General features: G+C 46.5%; 2 protein-coding genes across 5 annotated transcripts in view; one reads left to right on the top strand and one right to left on the bottom strand.

The window, feature by feature from the left end:
• The window catches only part of HPCA (hippocalcin), a 226769-nt gene that overhangs the window by 82781 nt on the left and 117747 nt on the right, over positions 1-26241 (top strand). The gene's annotated exons all lie outside the window — the stretch shown is intronic.
• AK2 (adenylate kinase 2) lies at positions 2644-26233 on the bottom strand. 4 transcript variants are annotated; one of them, XM_036444786.2, is made up of 7 exons: positions 26035-26223; positions 13592-13717; positions 11811-11921; positions 11588-11682; positions 7106-7178; positions 5512-5707; positions 2644-3506 (listed from the first exon to the last, which is right to left on the bottom strand). In XM_036444786.2, the coding sequence occupies exons 1-7, from the start codon at positions 26131-26133 to the stop codon at positions 3502-3504; spliced, it is 705 nt and encodes a 234-aa protein (XP_036300679.1). In that variant the 5' UTR covers positions 26134-26223; the 3' UTR covers positions 2644-3501. The 4 variants fall into 4 exon arrangements, with proteins under 4 accessions (XP_036300679.1, XP_036300680.1, XP_036300678.1 ...); XM_036444787.2 differs by lacking the exon at positions 2644-3506 and adding an exon at positions 15420-15483 and having other exon boundaries at positions 5343-5707; positions 26035-26178; XM_036444785.2 differs by lacking the exon at positions 2644-3506 and having other exon boundaries at positions 5343-5707; positions 26035-26228.

The following is a 26241-nucleotide window of genomic DNA, read 5'->3' as shown; positions in this document are numbered from 1 at the left end:
TTCCCAAAGTCATTATCTAAGGGACACCATACAATGCAATGACTTGCTCTATAGCAATCTGACCCAAGAGATCTGTGTGACCTGAGGGTGACTTAGGACCTGGGCCGAAGTCTCATCTTGCCCTCCCCCTCTGATCCCAGTCTTTGTATTTGTCTGTTCTCTGCTGGGGGCACCCCCTCCAGACTGGGCACCTGGAAGGCCCTTTTGTGGGAGGAGCCCATCAACAACTGCCCTGATGACTGAACACAGAGCCGCCACGTGGGGCAGTGTTCCTTCCACAGTTACAAACAACGCAATGCCACGGGCATCCGGCGAGAGAGCCAGCGCACACACACGCTCCTGTTGTCACCCTCTCCAGAGCCAGGCAAGGGATGGGAGAGTATGGGGTAGTTGACTCCTCTCTCCCACAGTAATTCACCCCTTTGGGCCTTCTGGGGTAGGGGTGCTTCCAAGAGCTTTGCAAATCCAGTCCATTGGAGCTTTAACACCCACTGCAGAGAGCCAGAGAGAAAGGTGAGATAGGAGAAGGCCTTACCTGAAGTAGCATTCCCCACTCAGTTCTGCACTGTGACAGAGCAAACCCAGCCGAATTCCTTCTTTCATGCAGACCCCCGGCTCAGAGACCTCTCTGCATCACAGGTGCTTTGAGAATCTTTTTCCTTTCTCAGCAAAGTGTCAAAGCAATCGGTGGCGATGAGGCTGGAGGGGAGCCACAGGCAGGCTCACTATGGTTCTGCCATTCCTGGATTGTCTGAACCTCAAAACGCATACGCATAACACAGATAATAATAGTACCTGCTTCAAAGGGTTATTGGGCATAAATAGCGTATGCCAAACCTACTACACAGCAAGCATTAAATACTAGTATATGTTAAATTATTATGAAAATACAAAAATACAGAATTCTGCACACAATGTCAGAGGTCCATGGACTTCTAGGGGATCTTCAGGTTAAGAATCCTTAGCCCAGTTCCTAAGTCAGTAAGACAAGAGGTCTTGCCAATGCCTACATTTCCTCTGAGAACTCCATCAGCATATATGCAGCACCAGTTGTATACTGGGAACCCTGGTCCAGGCCAGTAGATTGGTCACCAGTATTGGCAGCACACTTTGGGGGACAGGGCCCACTCCCATTCTGCTCATGAGGTAAGATGACTCGCCCAAGGTCTCATGGTGGAGGAGTTAGTTGCTGCTGTAATCCGTCTCCTGACTCATTTAGCTGTCTTCCTGGGAAAGGACCAGGGAGGCTTCCTGAGGCCCAAAACTGCTCTTTATCCTGCAACACTGCACATGAGAGATCTTCAGATGCACACGTGGGGTCATCAAACTGGCAGTGACTTCTGCACCATCAGTTCCAAGTGTGTGTGAATGAAAATGAACTCATTCGCAGGCACTTCCTGCTGGAGAGCTGTGCAAGTTGCTAAACCACTTCAGCAACAAAATCAAGGCGACAGTTTGAGTCCTGTCTCTTGTGTGTGACCTCATGAGTCTTATTGCAACACTAAGCTTCGGTTTCCTCATCTGTACGAGAGGATGACAGTTCTGACCGCTTAGGATGCTTCATGAGGGTCAGGAGGCCGGGGATATGAAGCCACTGCACAAGCCCTGGCGTGAGGGTCTTGCAGGATCAGTGGTGATTCTTAGCTCATCCAATGTTTCCAGATGAAGAAACTAAGCCTAGAGAAGTGAACGAATAACAGCTCATTGGGCTTCTTTCAGTTTATTCTTTCACCATACCGTGTGGACTGGTTTGACAAACATTTCTCAAGGTAGAGAAGAAAATTTTTAGGGGGCATTAAATAGCTCAGGGAATGAAGAGGCCACAGCAAATAAGTCATGACTCTGCAGAGGTGGGAAGTGGTGAAGCAGGAGAGAGGAGTTGGCTGGGGAGGATTTAACAGGCCAGTAACAACCCTGCTTTTCCCCAACAGGAGCCTGAGAATGGCGGTCCTGCTCCCCTGGTTTCAGGGAGCACACTCACTTCCCAGAAACCTCTCTGGCACTGGCAGCCCTTGCAAAGCACGGGAAATTGTTTCTGTTTAGTCAAACAATTTTGGGAAGAAGTGTCAGGGAAGAAGTGGATTTATAAAGAAGCAACCAAGGGTGTTAAAGAGGCATCTGAAAAGGCAGCCAAAAACCTAGCTTAAGGATTAGAACTGGCTTTCTGGGCTGCGGACAACTGCCCGCTCAACAATTATCCAGCCCGGCAGGACACAGATATTTCTGTGTATATTTGGATCCGTGTAGCACATATTCTGTTACGTGCCAGACAAAAAGCTTCTCCTTATAAACTTAATGTAATGCCAATGAGTCTGAGAAGGCAGCATCACTGGTCTCTTTTCAGACAACAGAACAGAAGCAGAGTCTATAATTGGCTGGGATTTGCTGTACATCCCTTGAGCTCCAAGCACAGCTCTGTCTCCACTAGACCCAGCTGCCCTGTCCATGGGTCCAAGAAAAGCCTGCATATGAGCTAAAGGTCAAGAGGGTGCAGGATCCTCTTATGAGCACACAATTGGACCTTCCTACCTCACAGCTTCTAGTGAGCACAGAAAGGCTTCCAAGCCAGATAAAGAATCCAACGTCATTTTATTAGCCCGGATCCCCTAAAAATGACAAAAAAAAAGCCACAACAGGGGATGAAAACTTTTACATACTTTATTGATTTAGGGGCCAAACAAGGCAGTATTTGGTCTTCAAGAAAGGCACCTCATTGAAAATACATCACAGTGCTGTCGGGTGATCCCAGTCACAGGATGTGAGGACCAGAAGGACAATCTTTGGATGATGTTGCTTAGGACACTCGCTCATTTATCTGAAGGGTCCCTTCACACACCATGGATGAAAGAAGGCAAGAGCGTGGAGTTGTGGCACACACTGGTGGTTGCTGAGAGCGGGTGGTAGGTCGGCAAGGAAGTGAGATCGGCTTGCCCCCCCCCCGCCCCCCCCGACTCATGTAAACTTGATTTGCTGGGCCACTGCCCCCGAGAGCACACCCTGTATCTCTTTCAAATGTGGAGATGATTTTTTGATCACAGGGTGTGGGGAACCAGTGTCAGTAGTCAAAACCTCCTTGTCCCTGGTTATAGGACAGAGAGGACAACAGTTTGATTTCCCGCCCTCCTGGGCTGGCAACCCATGAGGTTCTGAGATAAAAGCTGAGGTCTCAGGGCACTGGCTTTAAAAAATACTGTTACCAGTCCAGAGTAAATGAAAACTTGATTCCTTAGAAATGGTACTGCACCTCCTTATTTCTACTTATATCCTCCAATCAGTCTTTAAAAAAAATTAATTACTCACACTCTTTAAGACTCATACTATATGTGAAAGAAATCACGTCACTACAACACTGCTGCCCTTCCAATATTTTTCGTGAGCCCTTCGTTACTCTTGATTCTCCATCCTTCCCCTGACCACCCCTCCCCTCTGCCCAGCACCTAAAAGCAGGGATCACGCCGCGGGGTGATGAGCAGTGGTGCAGTCACGCCTGGCCTTCTGTTACTAGGCTGAAATAGAGAGGAAAACAAGAGAGAACAAAATGGGTTTTTAAAAACCAAGTAAACATCAGAGAAGGCTGGCATGCACGCCCCAGCAACCAAATGCATTAAACACTGGGCATTTCTCTGCCAGTTGAACGCTCTCATGCTTGCCGAGGTTAAGGCTCTGGAATTAAATGAAGCGAAAGTTGAATCCTAACCACCCCCACAAAGGCATACCCATCCCCACATCTAGCTTTTACCCGCAGCCCAAATATCACACACGTGTTGTGCACGTATGCACAAGTAAATGTACAGGAAGGATGACAAATATTTAAGCAAGGATCATGCACATTCAATTAGCAAACATTCAAGGACCGCTCGACTTTGAGGCCAAGTGCCTGCCACTGTCCCCGGTCAAAGGGGAGTAGACTCCAAGATTCACGAGGCCACCTCATCCAGAGGATCCCATTCCCTGCAGACAAGAGCTGACAGTTTTGGTTTCACTCCTTTCCTTTTCCCATTCTCAGAAGTCATGTGCTTCCCAGAAACACCACACACCAGACTGGGCGGAGGAATTGGTTTACAGCCAGGGAAACAAGGCAGAGCAGAGCCAGCAGACACTCACTTGAACCAGACAGAGAGAGAAGCAAGACAGCCACATACCCACACCCAGCTTCCAGGCAGAGGACAAGCCCTCCGGTAGTCCCGAGAGAGCAGGGGAGTTCAGGTAGGGGCAGTTGGCACTTGAGAGTCACTGCACTGCGTCAGCAGATGATGACAGGGCAGGAGGCATTGTTTACTGGACCTGCCACTGGTTTTCTAATGGTTTTTCCAGAGGCTGCTGCTTTCATGGTCCCTCCCAGCAGTCTGTTAATTTGTCCATTTGCCAGGAATCACACCAGAGATCAAAAGGCACAGCATGGAACCCAGGAAATGCTTTACAGTTGGGGAGCTGAGTTAGGCATGGAAGTTGGCTACTGTCATAGAAGATTTTATTTTTGGGTGATCGTTTCTTGGGGAGTCTGTGGCCACCATCGTCATGAAGTAAGGGGTGAAGGATTGGATCTGGAAGGGAGAGGGTTTGAGTTTAAAAGGTATACATCTGATTTGTGTTTCGTATCCTGGAGAGTGACTGGGTTTGAATAAATTCTAATCAAAACGAATCCAAGAATAGACTTCCTCCAAATCACTGTTTTGTTCATCCTTGGAAACAGGCAAAAAATAAAAATAAAAACAAAAGGTATTTTGAGGAAGCATACTGACTGCTCTCAGATGCCCCGCATGGGTGTTCAGAAGACAGTCTAAATTTAAAAGGATCTGTCATCTGATTTAATTCTTTGGCCACATGTAGTTTTCAAGCACAGAGTCCAAATGATCCCTATTTTATAGAACCATAATGCAGGCCACAAAAATATTCCAGCTTGGCCTGGCTCTTTCTCTGATGACACCCTCTTCCACTAATTTCTGGAATCCGTAATTTAAGTACCTTTTGACTTCCATTTAGGGGGGGAGGGAATCAATGAATCCTGTCCATACATGGACTCATGAGGCTTTTCACCATGGGCTAGGAGACAGGTGGAATTCCCTGCCAACAATCTGCCACCAGGCACTTGGGCCCTGCCTGACTACACTTGACATTGGACTTCTAATCAGCTGTTGGAAATGGAATAAATATCAGGGAATGGGGTACCTGGCAGATATCTGAGGTAGATATTAGTAAAAAAAAAAAAAATCAAGAATATCTCTAAAGAAGTTAACAGCTGGGAAAGCTACCTCACCTATAACCTAGAAAGTAGAGAGTATACACATACCTGTACCAACACACACATATAGATGAGATGAGAGTTGCACATACACCAAAGATACATCAAGCAAGTGCTTTTTTAATCAATACATCAAATGATATTCTAGCTGGCTTGAGGAAGCTTCCTTCTGCCTGGTCTGCCATTCCCACCCACTCCCAATAGGGACAGGAAGAAGAAAGAAATTCCTTTATAGACCCAGCATTAGATAAACATAACCAAGTCTTTACATGAGGCTTTGGTGAAGGCTGCTAGAATGCTCGCAAACACAACATCAGGGGTCTGGGAGGCGTCGATCGCAGCGTGGATGCCTCGCTTCTTGTAGTACTCCACTAGTGGGGTAGTCTGCGTGTGGTAGCCCTCCAGGCGGATTTTCAAGGCCTTCTCATTATCATCTGATCTTCGGATCAAGGGTTCCCCAGTGATCTGAAAACAGGAAGAGGACAATGGAAGGCCTTATGCAGATTTGAGCTGCTGTCTGATGTCAAAATCCATTGGAGGGAAAGACAAGACAATCTAGACTAGGGGTGTCGAACTCAATCAGAGAAGGGGCCAAAATCTAAAATCCAGCCTAAATCACGGGCCGAATGGTTTACTGAACAGTCATAAACTGTCATTGTGATGGAAACGCAGCGGAGTGCAGTGATAACAGCACGGTGCGGGCCACATTGCAAGGCCTGGCGGGACGGATTTGGCCCGCGGGCCTTGTGTTTGACACATGTGATCTAGACCATACAAAATCAGGGATGCATTAGCAATTATCATCTTACTAGAGGCCCAATGCATGAAATTCGTGCAAGAGTACGGTAGGGCCAAAGCCGGTTTGGCTCAGTGGATAGAGCGTCGGTCTGTGGACTGAAAGGTCCCAGGTTTGATTCCGGTCAAGGGCATGTACCTTGGTTGTGGGCTCATCCCCAGTAGGGGGTGTGCAAGAGGCAGCTGGTCGATGTTTCTCTCTCATTGACATTTCTAGCTCTTTATCTCTCTCCCTTCCTATCTGTAAAAAATCAATAAAATATATTAAAAAAAAAAAAAAAAAAAAAAAAAAAAGAGTACGGTAGGCCTTCCTTCCCCCGCTGCTGGCACCAGTTCCCTCAGGCACTCGGGACCCGGGCTTTCCTCTGGCTGCCAGCAGGCACCCAGGACCAGGGTTTCCATCGCAGCCTCGGCTTCATCCAGAAGGTCATCTCAAAGGACGCCCAGAAGGCGTCTGGTCTAATTAGCATATTACACTTTTATTATTATAGTTTTGCCTAAGTATTTTGTGTTTACTAGGGTGTCAGCCCTGAAAGGAATAAGTGAAGTGCAAACGAACTCTGAATGGTATAACTACTCCGTGAAATGTGACAAAATTAACACATGATGGCGTTGGAACCCATACAGACAAAGGTTAATACAAGAAATTCTTACTATTGCTTGCATGCTCTAAAACATACAAAATGGACGACTTATGGCAAATGATACAGTGAACATGTAAGAGGCTCTCCCTTTTACACCTGCAACCAATTAAAGACTGTCATAAGAATGTGACAGTCTAGCCAAAATATTCTGAATCTTCAGGGACAGGAGAATCGCTAGAGAGAGGACATTCTGAAGATAGCTGGCACTGGTATCCACCTCAAGGTCGAGCAATAAACCAGCTGGAGAGATGCTGCATAGATGAGCCACAGCCCGTGTGGTTTACGTGACTAATATTTCTCATGGTTAGGTTAGTAATACTGGTAGACACAGAGGGAAGATGGAAAAAACAAAGAAAAAAAGAAAAGAAAAAAGAAATAAAGAGGAAGGGGAAAAAAAGGAAATTTCCTGTTCTGGTCTACATACGTCATCTTTCATGGGCTCCTTTGGGGGGTTGAACTCCTCGTGGTAAGAACGGCCACTCAAGGGGTGAATCAGCCTGAAAGACAGCAAAGAAACACAAGTCAGGTGGCCTGAAAGAATCCTGAACTGCAGGGGTCTTCAAGGTGATGAGCAGAGTCAGGGAAGCTGGGTGCAGGACCTTAACCCATCAGAGAACGCGGCTATATGCAACACTTGCTTATGAAGATACTGGACTTATGCCTGAGTGGGTATGTTTCCTATTCTCACCCCACATTAAAATGATTGTCCGGCTGAAGAGCTGGTATAACCACCTCATTCAGGATTTGAAAGAGGAACTCTGGTGCTGGTTTAATACAGCCATTCATTCTATTCACCCGTTTATTCAATGAACATTTATTAAGTGCCTAGTCCCATTCATGCGTTAAGCTGAATCCAGGGGCTACAGAGCAACCAGTCAAGTTCCCTGCTCACAAGCAGTGCTTAATCCAGTGGGGGAGGCAAATGTGGAAATAAATAACCACAATAAACCAGGCAACCCTTAATAGAGATTTGTGTAAAATGCTATGGGGGACAGAGGACAGAGAAACCAACCTTATTTTCTAACCTAGTCTGGTTATAAATCCAGAAAGGTGCTACAGATGCACACACCACCACACGAAGCAGCACCGTTTGGGATCATGCAGATAAAAGAGAGCCCATCCACTGCCGTAGTCAGGGCGCCGGGAAAATAACTCACTAAACAAGTCATGGAATCAGGAGCTCAAGAAGCAGCAGCACTTGTTTGGCACTGGAGCTGCATCTGTGCTGTGCCCCCTTAGGCAACATGTCTGTGTTACTGATTGGGTGAGGCCACGCCACCGGAGCCCAGAAACCTAAGAAGGGAAGGAGGCAGGCCAAACACGGCTCAACAGCCAGGGCCCACTTGCTCAAGCTCGTGTGGTTTCCCAAGTCCGTATCAACCAAGGTCTGCCTATTTAATTGATGGCAGCTCTCCTCAAGGTCTAGTAGACCAGAACGTCCCAACATTTCTCAGCTCTTGGCATGCACAGAAATACAGTACTCCAAGGGCTAGACGTCCCTTGCTCCTCCAAGGGACGGGTAGCCTCCCACGGCTCTGATGGCTGAAGGGATCAATATCTCCGCTCATCACGTGGGAAAACTGTGTTAGACTTCAGAGCTGCAACTGTGTAAAATATGTTCTGTTTCAATAAGCGCATTTTTGGGGGGCCAAGTGATTCACTTATAGCATAAGATGGTTCATTTACAGCACTGGGGAGAGGAGAGGTGATGGCAGAGCAAATTAGCTGCACTGAGTGGGCCGGTGACTGCAGCATGTAAGGTGAGGATGGGCCCTCCTGTATTTCAGCTGTGGGAGGGGTTCACTGTGCACACTGGAGACCATGGGGAGGGAGAGTACAGACTGCCAGCTTAGCTATAGCTTTCCCTTTGGGAATGGGATGGCGTGAGATGTGGATCCTATTTCTTCCCTTTCTGGAGAGCCAGCTGGCAATAAACACGACTCTCTCCTGCCCACCTCTCTACCTCTCTTGCTCACTCCCACATTCCCTCAGCCCTCCAGTTACAACAATAGTACTGCTTCCCAACTCACAAACATCATTTAAAGAGGAATGCAAGGCTCATTCCTTAAAAGGGAAAAGAAAGCCCAATCTCCAAGTTCTCAAAACAGAATTGGCCTTAAGTTCCAACTAAAACAGCTCTATGAGTCACAGAGCCTGGCCTCGAGGTGGAGGGGTCGGGGCTGGGAATCTGCGGTCACTGGGACCTTGAGCGCGGCACTTCAGACACCTGTATTCTCACCCACGGAATGGGGCGGTAGGAGACATTAGGCTAATTATACCAGAGAACCAACTGGTAGGATAATTAGGATACTAGAGAGCCAACACTGAATAGGTTAAAACCCCAAACTACCATCCATACTTATTCAAGAAATCAAATAATGACTCATAAATTTATCAGAAGTGAGGTCTATGCTCATTCAGAAGGTATCTAAAGGGAGGTTCTTAGCATGTCAGATTTAAATAAGATCCACATTAAACTACTAGTTCCTGACTTAATTCCAGGGCAGAAAGCAGGCTCTGGTGCCAGCTCTGTCACTGACGTGCAGAGGGAACCTGGAAACAACAGTCTGGCTGTCCCGTCTCCTCCACTGCGAGGGAGGAGTCACAATAAACCACTCACTTCCAAACTGAGAGACTGAGTCTTCACTGTTTCACCCTCTACAACAAGCCTGTAGTTTGTTTTTCAGAATCTCTATCCCCAACCGGCCACGCCCAGTTAAAAGCCTCCACCGCTTCACATGTGGGCCAGGCAGGCTGCTAGGTGGAGTCCCTGTCTGTTTCTCCTTTCCCCATTTAGCCTGTATGCCAGGACCAAGCTAATGTTCTTAGAATGTTGTTTTTGCCACAATACCTTGTGGCTTAAGAACATGCCAGGATTCCTGACTCTGTCATATCCTTGGCAGACCTTCCCCAGTCTAGCTCCACCCTACCTTCCCAACAGCACTCATTCTTCTGCCCAGCGCCCCCCACCCCCCCCGTGTCCCCAGGCCATTCCTCCAACTCTGGACAGACCCCTGCCACCAACCCCAGTTGGAGTCGCTCCCACAACCCATACTCATTCTGGCATCTACTCCCTTTGGGAAAGCCAACAGAATTTCTTTATCCAGGAAGGTTAAGTTTGACATACACCTCTCCAAGGCAGCCTTCTCCCCTCCTCCCAGACTCTCTTCTTGGACTTCCTACTACACCAACAGCTCAGGTTCAGGTATGGTTTGTAAACTCTGAGCTCTGATGTGCATGTTGTTCTTTTATACCCTCTCCTGCTCCCTGGCCCAGAGTCTGGTACTGTGCTGAGCACAAAGCAGGCACTCAAGAAGCTGGCCCGACTGAATTAAAGGTCTCCAGTGTCACCTATTACTATTAACATTTGCTTTGCATATGAGGGACCCAGGCTTGGTATGTCCCATCCTGTCAACCCTACCACTACATCAACTTTGTCTACCCTGTGCCAGTGGGGATGCAAAGAAGGAAAAGTTCCTGTATTGAAGGAGCTCATGGAAGAGCTAGGAACATGAAAATTGGACACTTGAAAAGAAAATTACTGTAAGATGATCCCACTGTAGCTAATATAACCTTATAGGAAACCACCTCTATCATGCACTCTGCTGTCTGTTTATATGCCTGCCTCTCTCCTTGAAGATCTGGACTGCAGACACATGGAAACAATGTTCAGCCTCATTAAGAAATCAGAGTAATAAAATTTACAATAAGAAAAACAGTTTCCCCTTAATTAAGTCCAAAAATTTACATGTATTATGATGGTCGTAGCATCAACTTGAAAGTGAACAGCTGGAAGAAATACAACAATAAGGAAACGATTAAATAAATGATGGTTCATCTGTGAAAAATCATACAGCAAATAAAAATAATGGTCATGGATGTCTGTTTCCATGACGTACACTGACCATCTTCCTGTGATTCCATTAAAAATGGCCAAGAAATAAAAAAGCTAAAGCCCACAATAAAAAAGGGGTGGGAGGATCTATTAGTGGCTGAGAGCTTTCAACATATTTCTGGGAGGCACAAAGCAGATGGCAGAGGATTAGTAAAACAGGACAGAGGAAACTGCCTGCCATCTTTCACAACCAACTCGTTTGGATGCAGTGCCTTTGTGTTCAATGTTGACTACTATAGAGAAACAAGCATTTTAAAACAAAGCAAGCATACACACAAAATAACAGTGGTTTTGGCTACAGTGGCTGTATGATGAGCAAAATTTCCCTTCATTTTCTAAACTTTGTAGATGGTCATAGTACTTGTATAATTACTAAAAACCCTACAGCAAAGTATGGCAATTCCAACTGAAATCAGATTTTAAAAAGCACTAAAACAGAGGTACACATGGAAAGAATTTAACACTTCTTAAGCACCTACTATAAGCAAGGCTCTGAATGATGCACTTTATATGTTATACTAGAGGCCCAGTGCACAAAATTTGTGCACAGATAGGGTCCTTAGTGGCTGCCAGCTGCCAGCCGCCAGTCAGGACCTCCCTTTGTTCCACGCCCACCCTGCACATCATAGAGAGCGATCGAACTCCTGGTCGGTCAAACTCCCAAGGGGACACTTTGCACATTAGGCTTTTATATATATAAATAACACACACAGTAGTTCCTCAAACAGGTATTATCCCTACTCTAAATATGAGGAAACAGCTTCAGAGAGGTTAAGTCATTTGCTTAGAGTCAGAGTAAAAGGGTGACAGAACGGAGATGCTGTCTGACTTCAAATCCCTTACTCTTCTTTCCACATCCCATCTCATCACATCAGCAGATGTCACCAAATAAAATCAATCCATGTTGAAATGGTATTAAGCTTCATGACTGGGATTAGGCAAGAGCAGTTCCCATCGTCTGACTAAGCTCTGAAGAAGCATGAAAAAAAGAGACCTTCTAGGAACAAATACCTTCCTGTGATTCTCCGGATCAGCAGGGAGTCTGGGATGCGGAACTCAATCACAGAATCAAGCTTCTCTTTCCTCTTCTCCATGAGGTCGTCAAGCTGTAAAAGAGTGTGTGTCCCACCTAAGCTACCGGAGCTTGATCAGACCCATTTCCCTCAAAGGAATTAAGATATTTAGGGCGACAGATCATTATCATGCAATGGTGATACAAATCCAACCCACTCACCATTTCTGCCTGCCTCACAGTGCGGGGGAAGCCGTCTAGAAGAAAACCATTTTTGCATGGAGGGGTGTCCAAATTCTTCTCAATGAGCTCCACGACCATTTCATCGCTCACCTGGAAGTCAAGGACAAAACAGCCTTGGGTTTAAATCCATAAACTAGGTGAGTGGTCACCAACCAGTGGATCACTGGTGGTTCACGAAGTCTGAAAGGTTGGTGACCGCTAAAGTGGGTGACATTAACCCAACTCCAAGGTCACAAATTTGTGTCTATATAACCTGACCACTGCAGGAGACGGTGGGGGTTGGCCAGAATGCAGAAAGGCTCCAACTCTCCTGTTTGCCAATTTTGATTAGGCTCACAGTTAAAGTGACCTGGGGACCCTGGACAAGAGACAACAGAGAAGTTCACTGATTGGGTTAGCACCAAGGAACTGAGGAGCCAGCCCAATACACCTTTGAGCCTTTGTGAAAACCCCAATGAGGACCCCTCCCGGCTTTCAAAGCCTGGTTTTCCTCCTGGGCCTTCAGAGAAAAGGTTCCCTGCTCATATTACAGTGAAGGCTGCCCATCTTGGTAGCTAATGCTCTTATCTTCCTGGACCAGCTGTGAACTTGGGGACAAAGTGTAAGCTTTGCAACTAAGTGAAGGTTGGAGATAAGTAATCTCATTGCCACATCCCAACTTTTTCTCAGTACAGGATCTTCTGCCAAGACCCAAAGTCCAGAATAGCTAGCTTTCTAGCTTGACAGGGCCTCACTGACATGAAAGGAAAGCTGGAAGCAAACAGGCAAATGGACAGGCGGGCAGGGGTACCATTCCATACAGGCACTGAATCTCAAAGCCTGACAGAAGTATTAATTTGGGGATGGAGGCAAAGCCCAGCACCTTCCCTACCATGTTAAATAAAATATAAAAAAGCCAGAGGGCCGAGACCGGTGTGGCTCAGCGGATAGAGCGTCGGCCTGTGGACTGAAAGGTCCCGGGTTCGATTCCGGTCAAGGGCATGTACCTTGGTTGTGGGCACATCCCCGGTATGGGCTGTGCAAGAGGCAGCTGATCGATGACTCTCTCTCATCGATGCTTCTAACTCTCTATGAAAAGTCAATAAATTAAAAAAAGAAAAAAGCCAGAAGGCCAAGCAAAAAAATGACTTCTAAAGGTGATTTACAGAAGCCATGTCCCAGAATAACTGTAACAATTAAGCTCCGGCACTAATCAAAGAAGATTTAGATAACAGATTTTATTTGTCCAATCAGATTAACTGGACTAGAAACAAGAGAAAATACTATTATACCTCCCAAACAGAAAGGATTACATCTGTCAAAAGCAATTCCTCTGATAGTGACACAGAACAGAGTCACAAAAGTAGATTAAAACTACCCTTTGGCTCCTAAGTCCTTTCTTTAACACATCCTTGAGTTCTGGCCTAGCGATTTTTGGCCCTAAAAATTGGGTTTATTACACACTGCATCCGCACAGAGGAACCTCCAGAATACTGTGAATAAGGTAAGTGCCACAAATTCAGAGCCAAGTAACCTGCTTCTTTAAAAGCTCCTATGATGTGCCAGTTTGTTCACACGCCCTGGAGCACAAGGCTGTCCAACAGAACTTTCTAGTGATGGAAACATCCTGTATCTGTGCTGGCAAGCAAACGAGATGGGGAACTGGCTTTCACGTGAAATTGAATTTAATTTCTATAGCTCCACAAGACTGGTGGGGACCATAGGAGGTGCATACATAGACTCTGAGGAATATCAATATTCACTGGTACCGCCAAACCTACCAGTTTCCCGGCATCCATAGTTGCCTTTAGCTTTTTCCCCAATTCTGAGCCAGAAGCCACCATGGCCCTCAGCATGTCCCCAGTAGCCAGATGGCAGACACAGTAGTTTTTGGCCAATTTGGGTGCCTGTGGAGGAGAAAACAAAAACCAAAATTCAGTTACCACTGCAGGCCTTAGAGTCAGACTTCCTGGGTATGAACCTGAGCCAGAAACTATTGGCTGTGTGAATTTTGGCAACGTCAATTTTCTTACCTGTAACAGGGATAATAAAAGTACCTGTATTATAGTCTAACATATAATGACATGACATAATACATGTGAAGCACTTACAGCAGTACACCTAGCACACAAGAAGCTGTCACAAATATTAGTTATTTTCACTCCTTCCGCTAGATACATTAGTGACATATAAGCCTCAGTTTCCCTATTATAAATGGGAAGAATAAAAAAAGTACTTCACATGGTCACTATGAAGTCTGAGTTCATGCATATGAAGCACAATGCCTGGCATGTAAAGGATTGAGTGTGTGATTGTTAAGTGCTGTGGCCACTGGCCTAGAGGCAAGGTGAAGAACACGGGTTTCCCGCAGGCAGACAGTTCTTCCCCTTCCTTGGCACCAGGTAGCTGCATTATCTTGGCCAAATCTCAGAGGCTCAATTTCCTCATCTGTTTAAAACAAGGCAAAAAGGCTCCATCAAGGAAGGTAGCTATGAAGGTCAGATGAAATATATACAAAGAGGACGTGAGAAACAGTAAGCACTTGTTAGTTTGAAGAGGCAGTAAGGCCTTTAGCTAAGAGCATGGCCTACCAATGGCTAGTTAGAGATATGTTACTTGAGAAAATTATATCATCTTTCTAAGTTTCAAATTCCTCTACGTAAACAGGAAATGGTAATAGAACCCACACCACTGGGTTCATGAGATTATTCAGAATTCGGCATATGCAGGGCCAGGCTCATAGTAAGTGCTGAGTGAACATTAGCCATTACTGTAACCCCTAACCTAAGTCCATACTCATTTTTACAGAAATGAATTTACTCATTCATCATATTGATGTCTCTTCCAAGAACCCTCCTGGGAGCCAGGGAAACAGATGAATAGAAGACAGAGATTCTGTCCTCTGTGAGTTCACAGTTTGGTGGCCTACACATCAGATTGAAGACTAGGAACAAGAGACCCTGGAAGTTCAACATTGGTTGAGAACAAAACAAACCAAAAAACTTGTATCAATTCAAGGAGCTTAATAATTAGCTTTCTGGCTCACTTGTTTTGTTACAAAAGTAGGCTTGGATCCTTGTTCAAACCAGTTATTGGGAGTTTTCGTAGGTGCACATAATAAAAACTTAACAGATGGGACCCAATGCAGCAAATTCTGGTTTGCGATTCATGGAATGATTCAGTTCAAGCAAAGAAATGACTTCAGAGCAAAACAGAATCCAAATCAGGTGTTAAAAGCTCTGGAAAACTAATGCAGGTCAGGACCCTCTGGCCATGGTAGGCCTTCTGGCCTTCCAGACTGCCCGGTGGCCACATACCCAGAGAACTGTGCTTGCCTACCAATCTTCTCCTTGGTTGTTGAAATTAACTAGGGGGGAAATGTGAAGGTCAGCTTGTTCAAGGGGAAAAGCTGACGAAAACACCAGAAAAGTGCTATTAGTAGCACAAAACCTGACTGTTCTATTTGTATCCAGTCCATCCCCAAACTCCAGGACTCTCTGGGCTATTGCAGGTGACTGGATTCTACAGCTACAGGAAGAACATTCCAATAGGGAAGACGTGTCATTGCAGACTAACTCTTTATTCCCTGACCTTGGGCTAGTTACTTAACTTCTTAGAATCTCAGTTTCCTCATCAGTCAAATGGGATTATAGATAACATCTACTTCTTAGAGCTGTTGTGAGGATAAAATGAAATAAGGATTCAAAACGTCAGACACACAGTAGGCATTCAATAAACAAAAGACCTCCTTTCATGCATTTTTTTTTTTTTTGCATTACTTTCTTTTAAAAAGCATATTTTTATTGATTTTTTTAGAGGAAGGTGAAGGGAGGAGAGATAAAGATTGACGTGAGAGCAGAATACCAATCAGCTGCCTCCTGCACATCTCCTACCAGGGACTGAGCCCACAACCGGGCATGTGCTCTGACTGGGAATCGAACTGGCAACCTTTTGGTGGACAGGACGATGTACAGCCAACTGAGCTACACCGGCCAGGGCTCTTCTTTGCTTTACTCTTTACTTGCAAACTACAGAAGAAGCTTGATGAAGTAACTTCACCATATTCCCCTCACACTTCAAGCTTTTGCCTTGGAGCAATGCTACTCCAAATCACAAGGGGGGCCATGGAGGGAGGGTGCTCCTAAAATGCAGAATCTGGTTCTATAATGTGGGGCCTGAGAACATGTATTTAAAAAATATATATTTGTTATTGGTTTCAGAGAGGAAAGGAGAAAGAGATAGAAACATCAATGATGACAGAGAAGCATTGATCATATCTTTCCTGCACTGGGGATTGAGTCTACAACCCAGACCTGTGCCCTGACAGGGAATTGAACCCACGGACCATTGCTGAGTCTGAGAAATAGGCCCATCACCTCTATGAGAACCCTGTGGGGAAGGGGATGGACTTTGGGAGGCGGGCGTGGGTAGTAATGGCTAAAACCAATAGGGAGACAGAACAGTAGCTTTAGTGCTCTCAAACTTCAGTGTGTTATCACAATCATCTGGGGCACTTGCTAAAATATAAAGCCAGGCCCACCCTTAAAGTTTACGACTGAGAGAGGGATCCAAGATGGCTGCTCGGGTAGACACCTAACCGCAGCAGCACACAACAATTTCAATGGAATACAACTAAAATGTAGAGTGGACATCGTCCAGAGCTACAGGTAATCGACTGACTGAAAATTCTACAACAAGAAGGAAAGAGAAAACCAGAAGGAAAATCAGAGGAGCTGAAAAAAAGCCTGAGGTACGGAGACATGCTGCGCGCTCGCATGCACGCTCGCGCGAGCGGAGAGGTCGCAGCCGGAGAGGAGGAGAGGGCTGGGTGCTGCCTGGCGTTCCCTAGCAGGAAGGAAATAAAACCCCCAGCCTGGGCTAAACCCCCGAACCGGCAGCGCTGACCCCCAGTTATGAGCCAGACCCTGGGGACCCAGGCTCCAGCGGGGGAGACGGGGCTGTGAGGCGGAATCCCAAGCGAGCAGCGAAAAGCAGGGCCCCCGGAGTCGCGCACACATTGTGCGCAGAGGACTGAATGTTGACTCTGATGCTGGATTATCCTAGCGGGAAGAAACAAAGCCTCCGGCGGCGCTGAGCCTCAGTCCGGACTGCTCTGAACCCCAGTCCTGGACCAGACCCTGGGGACCCAGGCTCTGGCAGGGGGAGACGGGGCTGTGAGGCGGAATCCCAGGGGAGTGGCGAAAAGCGGAGCCCCCAGAGTCGAGTGCACTGCGCGCAGAGGAAAGTCTGTTGACTCTGATCCTGGACTCCCCTAGCGGGAAGGAGAAAAAAAAAAAAAAAAGCTCCAGACTGGAGGAATGCATCGGGGAGCAGGAGCCCCTGCTGGACACCAGCCAGCTGGGCACCGGCAGGGAGCTGGGTGACGGGGCCCCCAGGGGGGGGGTGCCCCCGAGCCATCGAATTCTGAGCGCGGGCAACGGAGCCAAGGCCGAGGGCTGCTTCCTGGGCGGCGCCGACCCCGGCAACAGGCTGGAGCAGCGCAGGAGCCCGCGGAGAACAAAGGGGTGCCACAGGCCAACCTGCTGAGCTCCCAGGACAAGGAGAAGAAACCAAAGTTCTCAATGTGAAGAAATCAAGTGAGAGCAAAAGATAGTAAAATTGCTTAAGAAAGAATACAAAGAAGATCTTGAAAAATCAAAGACTAAGTCAGAACTCAACTCACCAGCCAACATAAATGCGTTTAAAAAAAAAAAAGGACAGAATGTTGGAACAGCGGGGTCCAGGCCTAGAGTGCCCAGGCACAAAGCAATGGCAACCGGGCCCGGAGCAGCAAAGGCCAGGCTGGGAGCAGCCAGGCCCGGAGCAGCAGTTGCCAGGCTGGGAGCGGCCAGGCCCGGAGCAGTGGCTGCCAGGCTGGGAGCAGCCAGGCCCGGAGCAGCAGTTGCCAGGCTGGGAGCGGCCAGGCCCGGAGCAGCGGTTGCCAGGCTGGGAGCGGCCAGGCCCGGGGCATCTGGGTCTGGTGCGGCCAGGCCCGGAGCAGCGGTTTCCAGGCTGGGAGCAGCCAGGCCTGGAGCAGCCGGGTCTGGTGTTGCCAGGCCCGGAGCAGCAGCTGCCAGGCTGGGAGCGGCCAGGCCTGGAGCAGCCGGGTCTGGTGTTGCCAGGCCCGGAGCAGCAGCTGCCAGGCTGGGAGCGGCCAGGCCCGGAGCAGCAGCTGCCAGGCTAGGAGCGGCCAGGCCTGGAGCAGCCGGGTAGGGTGCGGCCAGGCCCAGAGCAGCAGCAGCCAGGTCCAGAGCAACTAGGTCGGGAGCGGCAGAGACCAGACTCGGAGCAGCTGGTTGTGGAACGAACCAGAGCAACAGAGGCCAGGCCCGGAGCAGCCAGGCCCAGAACAGCTCGCTTCTCGCCTGCCCCTGCCTCACGGCTGCCTCTCAGACATGGCTGGAAACTTTTGTGGGAACTTGAGGGTCTGCTGAATCAAGTGATGAAGGCTTAGATCTGGATGTGTTGAGTTAGTATAGGGCTGGGGTGTTGATCTGTGAGTGCCTTGGGTGGGGCCTGGATGAGGCTGGTTGACCTATTTGGAAATGTCTTTTGTGTGAAATGTATCATTGGGCATGTGGTGGTATTATTGATATGAGAAAATGCTAAGTAACTGATTTACTATCTGAAAAGGGATTTACTATTGGGGAAAGGGAGGGAGGAAGAGACTGAACATAAACTGTACCTATAAATGAGGACAATGGGGGATGGGGAGGGGGTGGAGGGTGGGGTGGGAACCTGGTGGAGGGGGGAAGAAATGAGGAACCTTTGTAACAATATGAACAATAAAGATTGATTTAAAAAAAAAAAAGTTTACGACTGAGTGTGTTGGGATGCTGATGCACACAGTCTGTGAAGCCCTGGGAAGTGGGGGCAAGTCTGGGCTTTCTAGTGGGACAGATCTTGGGTGGGCACCAGATTTACAGTACTCACTGTATCCCCTTAAAAAGTTATGCAGCCTTCTTAAAGCCTCAGTTTCTACATCCCTAGATACAGACAACCACATCCATCTGCAGAGCTGTTGTGGGAATGAGGTTTACATGAGATTATACATGCAAAAGCATTCAGCATGGTGCCTGGCATTTAGGGAAGTAAAGGGAAGCTATCAGTTGTTCAGATTTGATTTAATCTCAAACTTTCTTGTGACATCCTTCCGGCTCATTTTCCCATCTCTAAGGTTCCTATATATGTAACTACCGTGTTTCCCGAAAATAAGACATCCTCCGAAAATAAGACCTACTTACAGGTTTCCTTCTGAGTGAAATATAAGGCATCACCCTGAAAATAAGGCCCCCTAGGCTAAACATGAGAGATTTGGTTCACTGATTCTGAAAGAAATGGAGTCACAAGAAATCCACCAGGAAATTCAGGAATTGGATTGTTATAATGATGTTCCAGAAGATGATGACATGATTGTCATTGAATAAATGAGTAAATTCTTGATACTGTAGGATTCACAGTTTGTCTGGTTTGTGTTGATAACTACCGTACTACCGTACCGTATACAGGTAATAAATTTCCTTTATTTTCATTTAACAATAAATGTGTACCGTATTCTTCTTCATGGAAAAATAAGACATCCCTGAAAATAAGACTTAGCGCATCTTTGGGAGCAAAAATTAATATAAGACACTGTCCTATTTTCGGGGAAACAGGGTAGAACCATCTCCTAAAACACTGTTGGAAGGGTTATGCCACCCACTCCTCTACCCCCAACACACACACATTCAGGAGGCTTCAACATCTCCCCAGGGCAATGGGGAAGTCCATATATCTTAGCCTAGCACTCAATGTCCTCCATAATCAACTTTCTAGACCCCCAAGTTCTTCAAATTTATCCCACAAATCCCATTCTGTATTCCCTGCATGGCTGCAAACAGCTGCTCTATGTATAATCCTTAGACAAGAAATAAGTCTCTCCAAGGCAATTAGCTCAAAGCTCCTCTCTATGCGGGAATACCCTTTCCCTTCCCCCTACTGGTCAACCTCCATCCTTCCCCACAGTCAAATGCTGAGCTTATCTCTCCCACCCAATTATCCCCTCTTCCTCTAAGAAGTCTTAACATCAGCAAACTTTTGAGTGTTTACAACATGCTAAGCAATTTTTCCATATGTTGTCTTATGGCATCTAGTATCCATAATATATTACAAATCCATGAGGTAGGAATTATTTTTATCTACATTTTACAAATGAAATTCAGAGGCTAGCCAGGACAGGTTTGGCTCAATGGATAGAGCGTTGGCCTGCTGACTGAAAGGTCCCAGGTTCGATTCCGGTTAAGGGCAGGTACCTTGGTTGCGGGCACATCCCTAATAGGGGGTGCGCAAGAGGCAGCTGATCGATGATTCTCTCTCATCGATGTTTCTAACTCTCTATCCCTCTCTCTTCCTCTCTGTGAAAAATCAATAAAATATATTAAAAAAAAAAAAAGAAATTCAGAGGCTAAGTTGCCCAAGACCATGTAGCTAGTAATAGCAACAGGCCTCAAGACTGGAGTCTTAGCTCTTAACCATGATGCTATAGGGCAGTGATTTTCAACCTTTTTCATCTCGTGGCACACATAAAATTACTAAAATTCTACAGTACACCAAAAGATATATTTTTTGCCCAACTAATATTTGCCCAACTAATCATTCTCACCAGACAGCTATTGTTGTGTTGGCTGTCATTTTTTAAATATGACAATCCAGGCCGAAACCGGTTTGGCTCAGTGGATAGAGCATCTGCCTGCAGACTCAAGGGTCCCAGGTTCGATTCTGGTCAAGGGCATGTACCTTGATTGCGGGCACATCCAGTAGGGGGTGTACAAGAGGCAGCTGATCGATGATTCTCTCTCATCGACATTTCTAACTCTCTATCCCTCTCTCTTCCTCTCTGTAAAAAATCAATAAAATATATTTTAAAAAAATATGACAACTCAGGAAAAAAGAGGTCAATGCCCGACTAGTCGGGTATTGCATGTTTTAAAAATTCGTACGGTATACCAGTTGAAAATCGCCGCTAAATGGCCTTGTTAAATCACAGAGCCTTAGTGGCTGTCCTTGGGAAAGTGAGTGTGTGGAAGAGAGCACAGGAGGACACCATAGACCTGGCAATGCTGTTTTTTGCTATGGGTGTAAGCTACACAAATGCATTCATTCACATTATGAAATTCCATCAAGCTGCTTGCTTACGACATTTGCATCTGTCTCTCAATATAATACTTCAATATAAAAAGTTTTTAAAAAGCACAGAAACCTGTGCTTGAATTTCAGCTCTGCCTCTTAACTTACCATGTAACCTTAGGCCAGAGATTGAGACTGTTTCCTTGTCTATAAATTGGGGATATTATTACCAAAATCACTGAGTGGGTAGGAGGAAGAACAGAAGACTGTTAGCAAATTCTAGTTCTTGATCTAATCCTGAACTAACCTAGTCACTCACCTGTCCCTTCCCACATGGGACTTTGCACTAGCATGTAGTTTGCATGAATGATTACTTCTGCCCCTATACCCTGACTAATAGCGGCAATGTAAGGTGGTGACTGCTGCTCAAGAATCAATCTGAGTTCAAATCCTGCCCTCGCTACAGTATGAGCATCTTGGGGGAAGTTTACCAGTAAAAACGCATGGGTAACAGGACCTGCCTCTTAGGGTTGTGGTCTTAAATAATAGAACACATGTAAAGTCTTTGGCCGGGAGTCTCTTACATAATCGAGCAAAGGATGGCTATTTTGTATATTATACCTCCTCCTCCAGGGCAAGGGCTGCTCTCTCCATCTTCAGCACCAAACTTATCCAACAAAACATGCTCAGGGCAGGAGAAAAATCTACCCCAGGGCAGCAGATAGCAGCAGAAAGAGCAGGAGCTCTTGAGTCACGCGGTGCAAGATCTGCCAAGTACTCACTACGTCACAGAGAGGACAAGCCCTTTGAACTTCAGTTTCTCTAACTGTAAAAGGGAAAATGAGTGTCACTGCGCAGACATAACTGACAGAGCCTGGCTTGCAAGATGACAATTAATTGCTTAAGTGTGCCTGGCCTTGACTTGGTATAGACTGGACACATGAAAAAAAAAAAAAAATGTGAAGAGGGGCTAGCAAAGAAAACACAAAACACATCTATTTTGGCCATACTGTAGGAACATCCAACCCCAAAAGGAACACAGGGAAGTAAGCTCATTTAAATAAAATAACCCATGTAGTCTATATATTTTAAACATCATTAGTTGATGAAAAAGCAGGCAGTTCCTGGCCAGTGTGGCTCAATGGTTGAGCACTGACCCATGAACCGGGAGGGCACTGGCCCCAGTTTCGGTTGCAGGCTGGATCCCCAATGGGAGGCATGCAAGCGGCAGCTGATCATTGATATTTGTCTCTATGTATCTCTCCCTTCCTCTCACTCTAAAGTCAATTTTAAAGACATATTTAAAAAAAAGTTTTAATAGGAAACATTTAATTACAGTCACGCCAACATAAAATACATTGAGTTATACATGTATAAAAAGATGTACTAATGGGAAGAAAACAAACATTACTGAGCACAAACCTAGGTTAAGGATTTTATATAAAAAACTTGCAAACATTTACCATCAGGGGCCAGGCAGGCAATGCAAATGAATGAAGTAGGGCAAATGTAAGAGGACTCTGCAGGAGACCAGAGAGCACATGAGCCACCCAAAGCAGCCTCACCATTCAACTGCATGCCAGGCCGGATTGGAGGAGGCCGAGCCACCAGATCTGACTTCTCAAGAGAAGCTAGAGATCTGGATATTAAGTAAAATTTCACAACTGAAAATTCTGTGTGGTCAACTTATTTTATTTATTTTTTATGTGTTTATTTATTTATTTATTTATTTGAGAGAGAGAGAGAGAGAGAGAGAGAGAGAGAGAGAGAGAGAGAGAGAGAGAGAAAAACATCAATTGGCCACCTCCTGCCCGCTCCAGACCAGGGATTGAACTTGAAACCTGGGTATGTGCCCTGACCAGGAATCAAACCTGCCACCTTCTGGCATACAGAATGATGTTCTAACCAACTGAGCCACACAGGCCAGGGCTCAACTTATTATTTTGGAAGTTGACAAATAAAATAAACAAATCAGAGCTCTGGCTGGTAGCTCCATTGGTTAGAGTAGGGGTGTCGAACTCAATCAGAGAAGGGGCCAAAATCTAAAATCCAGCCTAAATCGCGGGCCGAATGGTTTACTGAACAGTCATAAACTGTCATTGTGATGGAAACGCAGCGGAGTGCAGTGATGACAGCGCGGTGCGGGCCACATTGCAAGGTCTGGCGGGACAGATTTGGCCCGAGGGCCTTGTGTTTGACACATGTGGGTTAGAGCATTGTCCTGTTATGCCAAGATTGCAGGTTTGCTCTCTGATCAGGGCACATTTAATAAGAAGCAACCAATTAATGCATAAATAAGTGCAACAACAAATTGATAATGTTTCTGTCTCTCCTCTCCCTCTAAAATCAATATATAAAATTAATTAAAAAAGGAACAAATCAAGCATTTATCCTGCCTTTTCTATACACACCATACCAAATAGCAGGTGAGAAGTTTCTCTTTATAGAAACATTTCAGTTAATAAACAAAAAGAGAATGATACATTTAGAACCGCACCATTTTGCCACCCACAATGAATTCTGGAACCGGCATCATCAGAGACAAGCAGACCTGACGTGGCTCCTAATGCCCAGCATAGCACCACCTGTGTGAGCTTCAAAATTGAACTCAGGTTTGTTAAGTGTATGATTAAACTACCAATTTACAGGAAATAGAGAGGAAAGGGGAAGATGTTAAATATGTCATGGAGATACAATAAAAAATTCCCAGAAAGAGGGATACTTCTAAGACAAATAACTTAGTTTCTCCCCCCATCACACACAAAAACACAAAATGGCAAAAACAACAAAACAAACCTACAACAAACGAACAAACAAAGCTAGGAGGAAAACTGTAAATTAAGACTTAACAATGATCACATTTGTGAGATAAAGGGAAATGTGAACATCGACTACTAATAAAAATCGTTCATGTTTTAAGGGAATATTGTGCTTGTTTACAAAAAAAATAATTTATCTTTTCGAGATACACACTGAAATATTTGCAAATGAAATGTTATAATGTCTGGCTGCTGCTTTAAAATAATGAGAAGGGAGAGTAAATGGGGAAGGAATGGCCACCAGCTGATGAGGATTAAGGCTGGACAATGTGTGCACGGGGACTCATTATACCATCCTGACTTCTTCTGTGTATTCAAACTTCATAATAAAGTTAGGGAGCATCTGCAGGCTAAACACTGCTGTAGGCTGCCACTTTGCAACCTCTGATTTATGAACACTTTATTTTTTACTCCATAAAACTACAACCACCTATTGTTCCAATTATGAAAAGCTGTATAGAGGTTAAGTAATTCATGTAAATCTTACCCCTCCTTCAAGTCCCAGCTCTAATTACATCCTCTACTTCAAGCATGCTTGCTCAACTTCCACAAAGCCTGACCAACATCCACATTTCTGCACCCTTAATATATCAGCTCACAATTTTCTTCAACTCGTTCCGACTACATCATCCTTTATACTGAAATACATCTGAGTTGGGGGGGTGGGGAGATGTGTTACTAAGATGAGGGAGTCAATAACTATTGAACACCTACTATGTGCCAGGGTCATTAGGTAACTACAGGTGCTTTGCACACACATATAACATTATCTTCCCAGATCCTCGTTTTGGTCTACATGGGCACTGCTCTATCTAAATGAGTAAGGTAGGTAGTAAGGGGGGGGGGGGGAGGGGGAGAGACGATGACACCTACTTCTCATGCGAGAACACTGAGGTTTGGAAGTTACAAAGTTTGCTAGACTATACTGCCTTTGTCCCAGCACTGAGCTGGGTTATCCATTCCACCACTACCGGACTTCTTAACTTCAATATGAACTAAGAAAAGAAAAAAAAATACCAATGCATTCGAACTACCCTGTTTATACTCACAGCAAAAATCTGCAGAGTCTAAGACGACAGGTTACCTAATAACTGAGGGTGGGAGCAACAGGAAAGAGGAGACTCTGTTATTAAGGGCAGGTGAATTAGGCAACAGTGAGTTCCATGGATCAATTAGCTCTGGCTGACGAGAAAAAAGGTTAAGTGGTCCTTCTTGACCTAGTACCCAGATCTAAAAAGCAAAATCACAGGAATGAACTGAATCTCCTCATCATCACATGAACCTACTATATTGATCCATTTCCAGTATCCCCATCAAGTACCAAGGAATGTGCTGGGTGCCACAGGGGTCCCAAGAATGAGCAAGACAAGATGATCTGTTTACCAAGACTTTGCAAGTATAGGAAGAGAAGAGTGGGCACAGAGCAGTCCCCAGAACCCCATTCATTTTAGCAGCAAGAGCCTGGGGCCTGGGTGGGGGAGGGGAGTAATGCCAGACCTTAGACCCCAAGGGTTGATAATCCAACCTATGGGCTTCCAAATCCTAAATAAGATCATAAATCCCAATACGGATATCTGGGCCCGGTCCATCCCAGACCCCGAGTGAGGCCTCACAGTCTGCTAGGGCAGGAGGGAACTTCAGACTCCCAATTACTGGGAGCCCCAGGGCTCCTGAGGTTCCAGGCTCCATTAAGCCAATTTTGCTAACTTTGGAAAGCCACCTGCCCTCTCCGGGCCTGTTTTCTTACCTGCAGATTGAGGTACCCTTTCCCATTCCCCCTCCCCCTACCTCCCCAGCTTAACTGGTTCACGCGGGTCACACCTCCCTCCTCTTAGCAGAAGCACAATCAGCATATGCCAGCTCCCACTCTGCCCCGAGCTGGAGATGCTCCGCCGCCTTCAGCCATTAATCATTATAAGAAACGATCCCCTAACCCGCGTGCCTGGAACGTAACCCCGGGCGATTCACTCCCAAGCAGCAGGGAACCCGGGGTCCCTGCCACCGCTCGGGCTCGCCCCACCCTTCAAACCCGCTCAGCTTCTAACTCCTTACGAGATCGAGATCGAATCAGTCCTCAGCCTTCCGAACTCCACACCTCAAGCCTGGACCCCTCAAGCACGCTCATCCTAACTCACACCTCCCTGACCTCCCGTTTGGACCCTCCCCCAAAAGCCTGGCCAGCGCCCAGAGCCCCCACGGGATTCAGCCCGCGGCCCCGCGCCGGGGCCATCCGGACCTCCAGCTGCCCTGACCTTGGGGTTCCAAGGGCTCCGCCGTCCAGCGCAGCCCTTCAAGCTCACCTGGGTCCCCTTGCCGGCCCCGGGCGGCCCCAGCAGCACGGCCCGGATGCCTTTAGGACTCTCTGGGGCCGGCTCGGCCGCGGGAACGTTGGGAGCCATGGCTGCCGAAGCCTCCCACTGCTAACCGCCTGCACACCTCTCAGGTCCAGCGCTTCCAGGCCAGCGCGCCACGCACGCACGCACGCACGGCCCCCTCGCCGCTCACAC

The sequence above is a fragment of the Pipistrellus kuhlii genome, unplaced genomic scaffold (genome assembly GCF_014108245.1).
Source record: "Pipistrellus kuhlii isolate mPipKuh1 unplaced genomic scaffold, mPipKuh1.p scaffold_m20_p_2, whole genome shotgun sequence".
NCBI classification, from domain to species: domain Eukaryota; kingdom Metazoa; phylum Chordata; class Mammalia; order Chiroptera; family Vespertilionidae; genus Pipistrellus; species Pipistrellus kuhlii.
The sequence above is the reverse complement of the archived record's forward strand: the minus strand, read 5'-3'. Positions and strand labels throughout refer to the sequence as shown.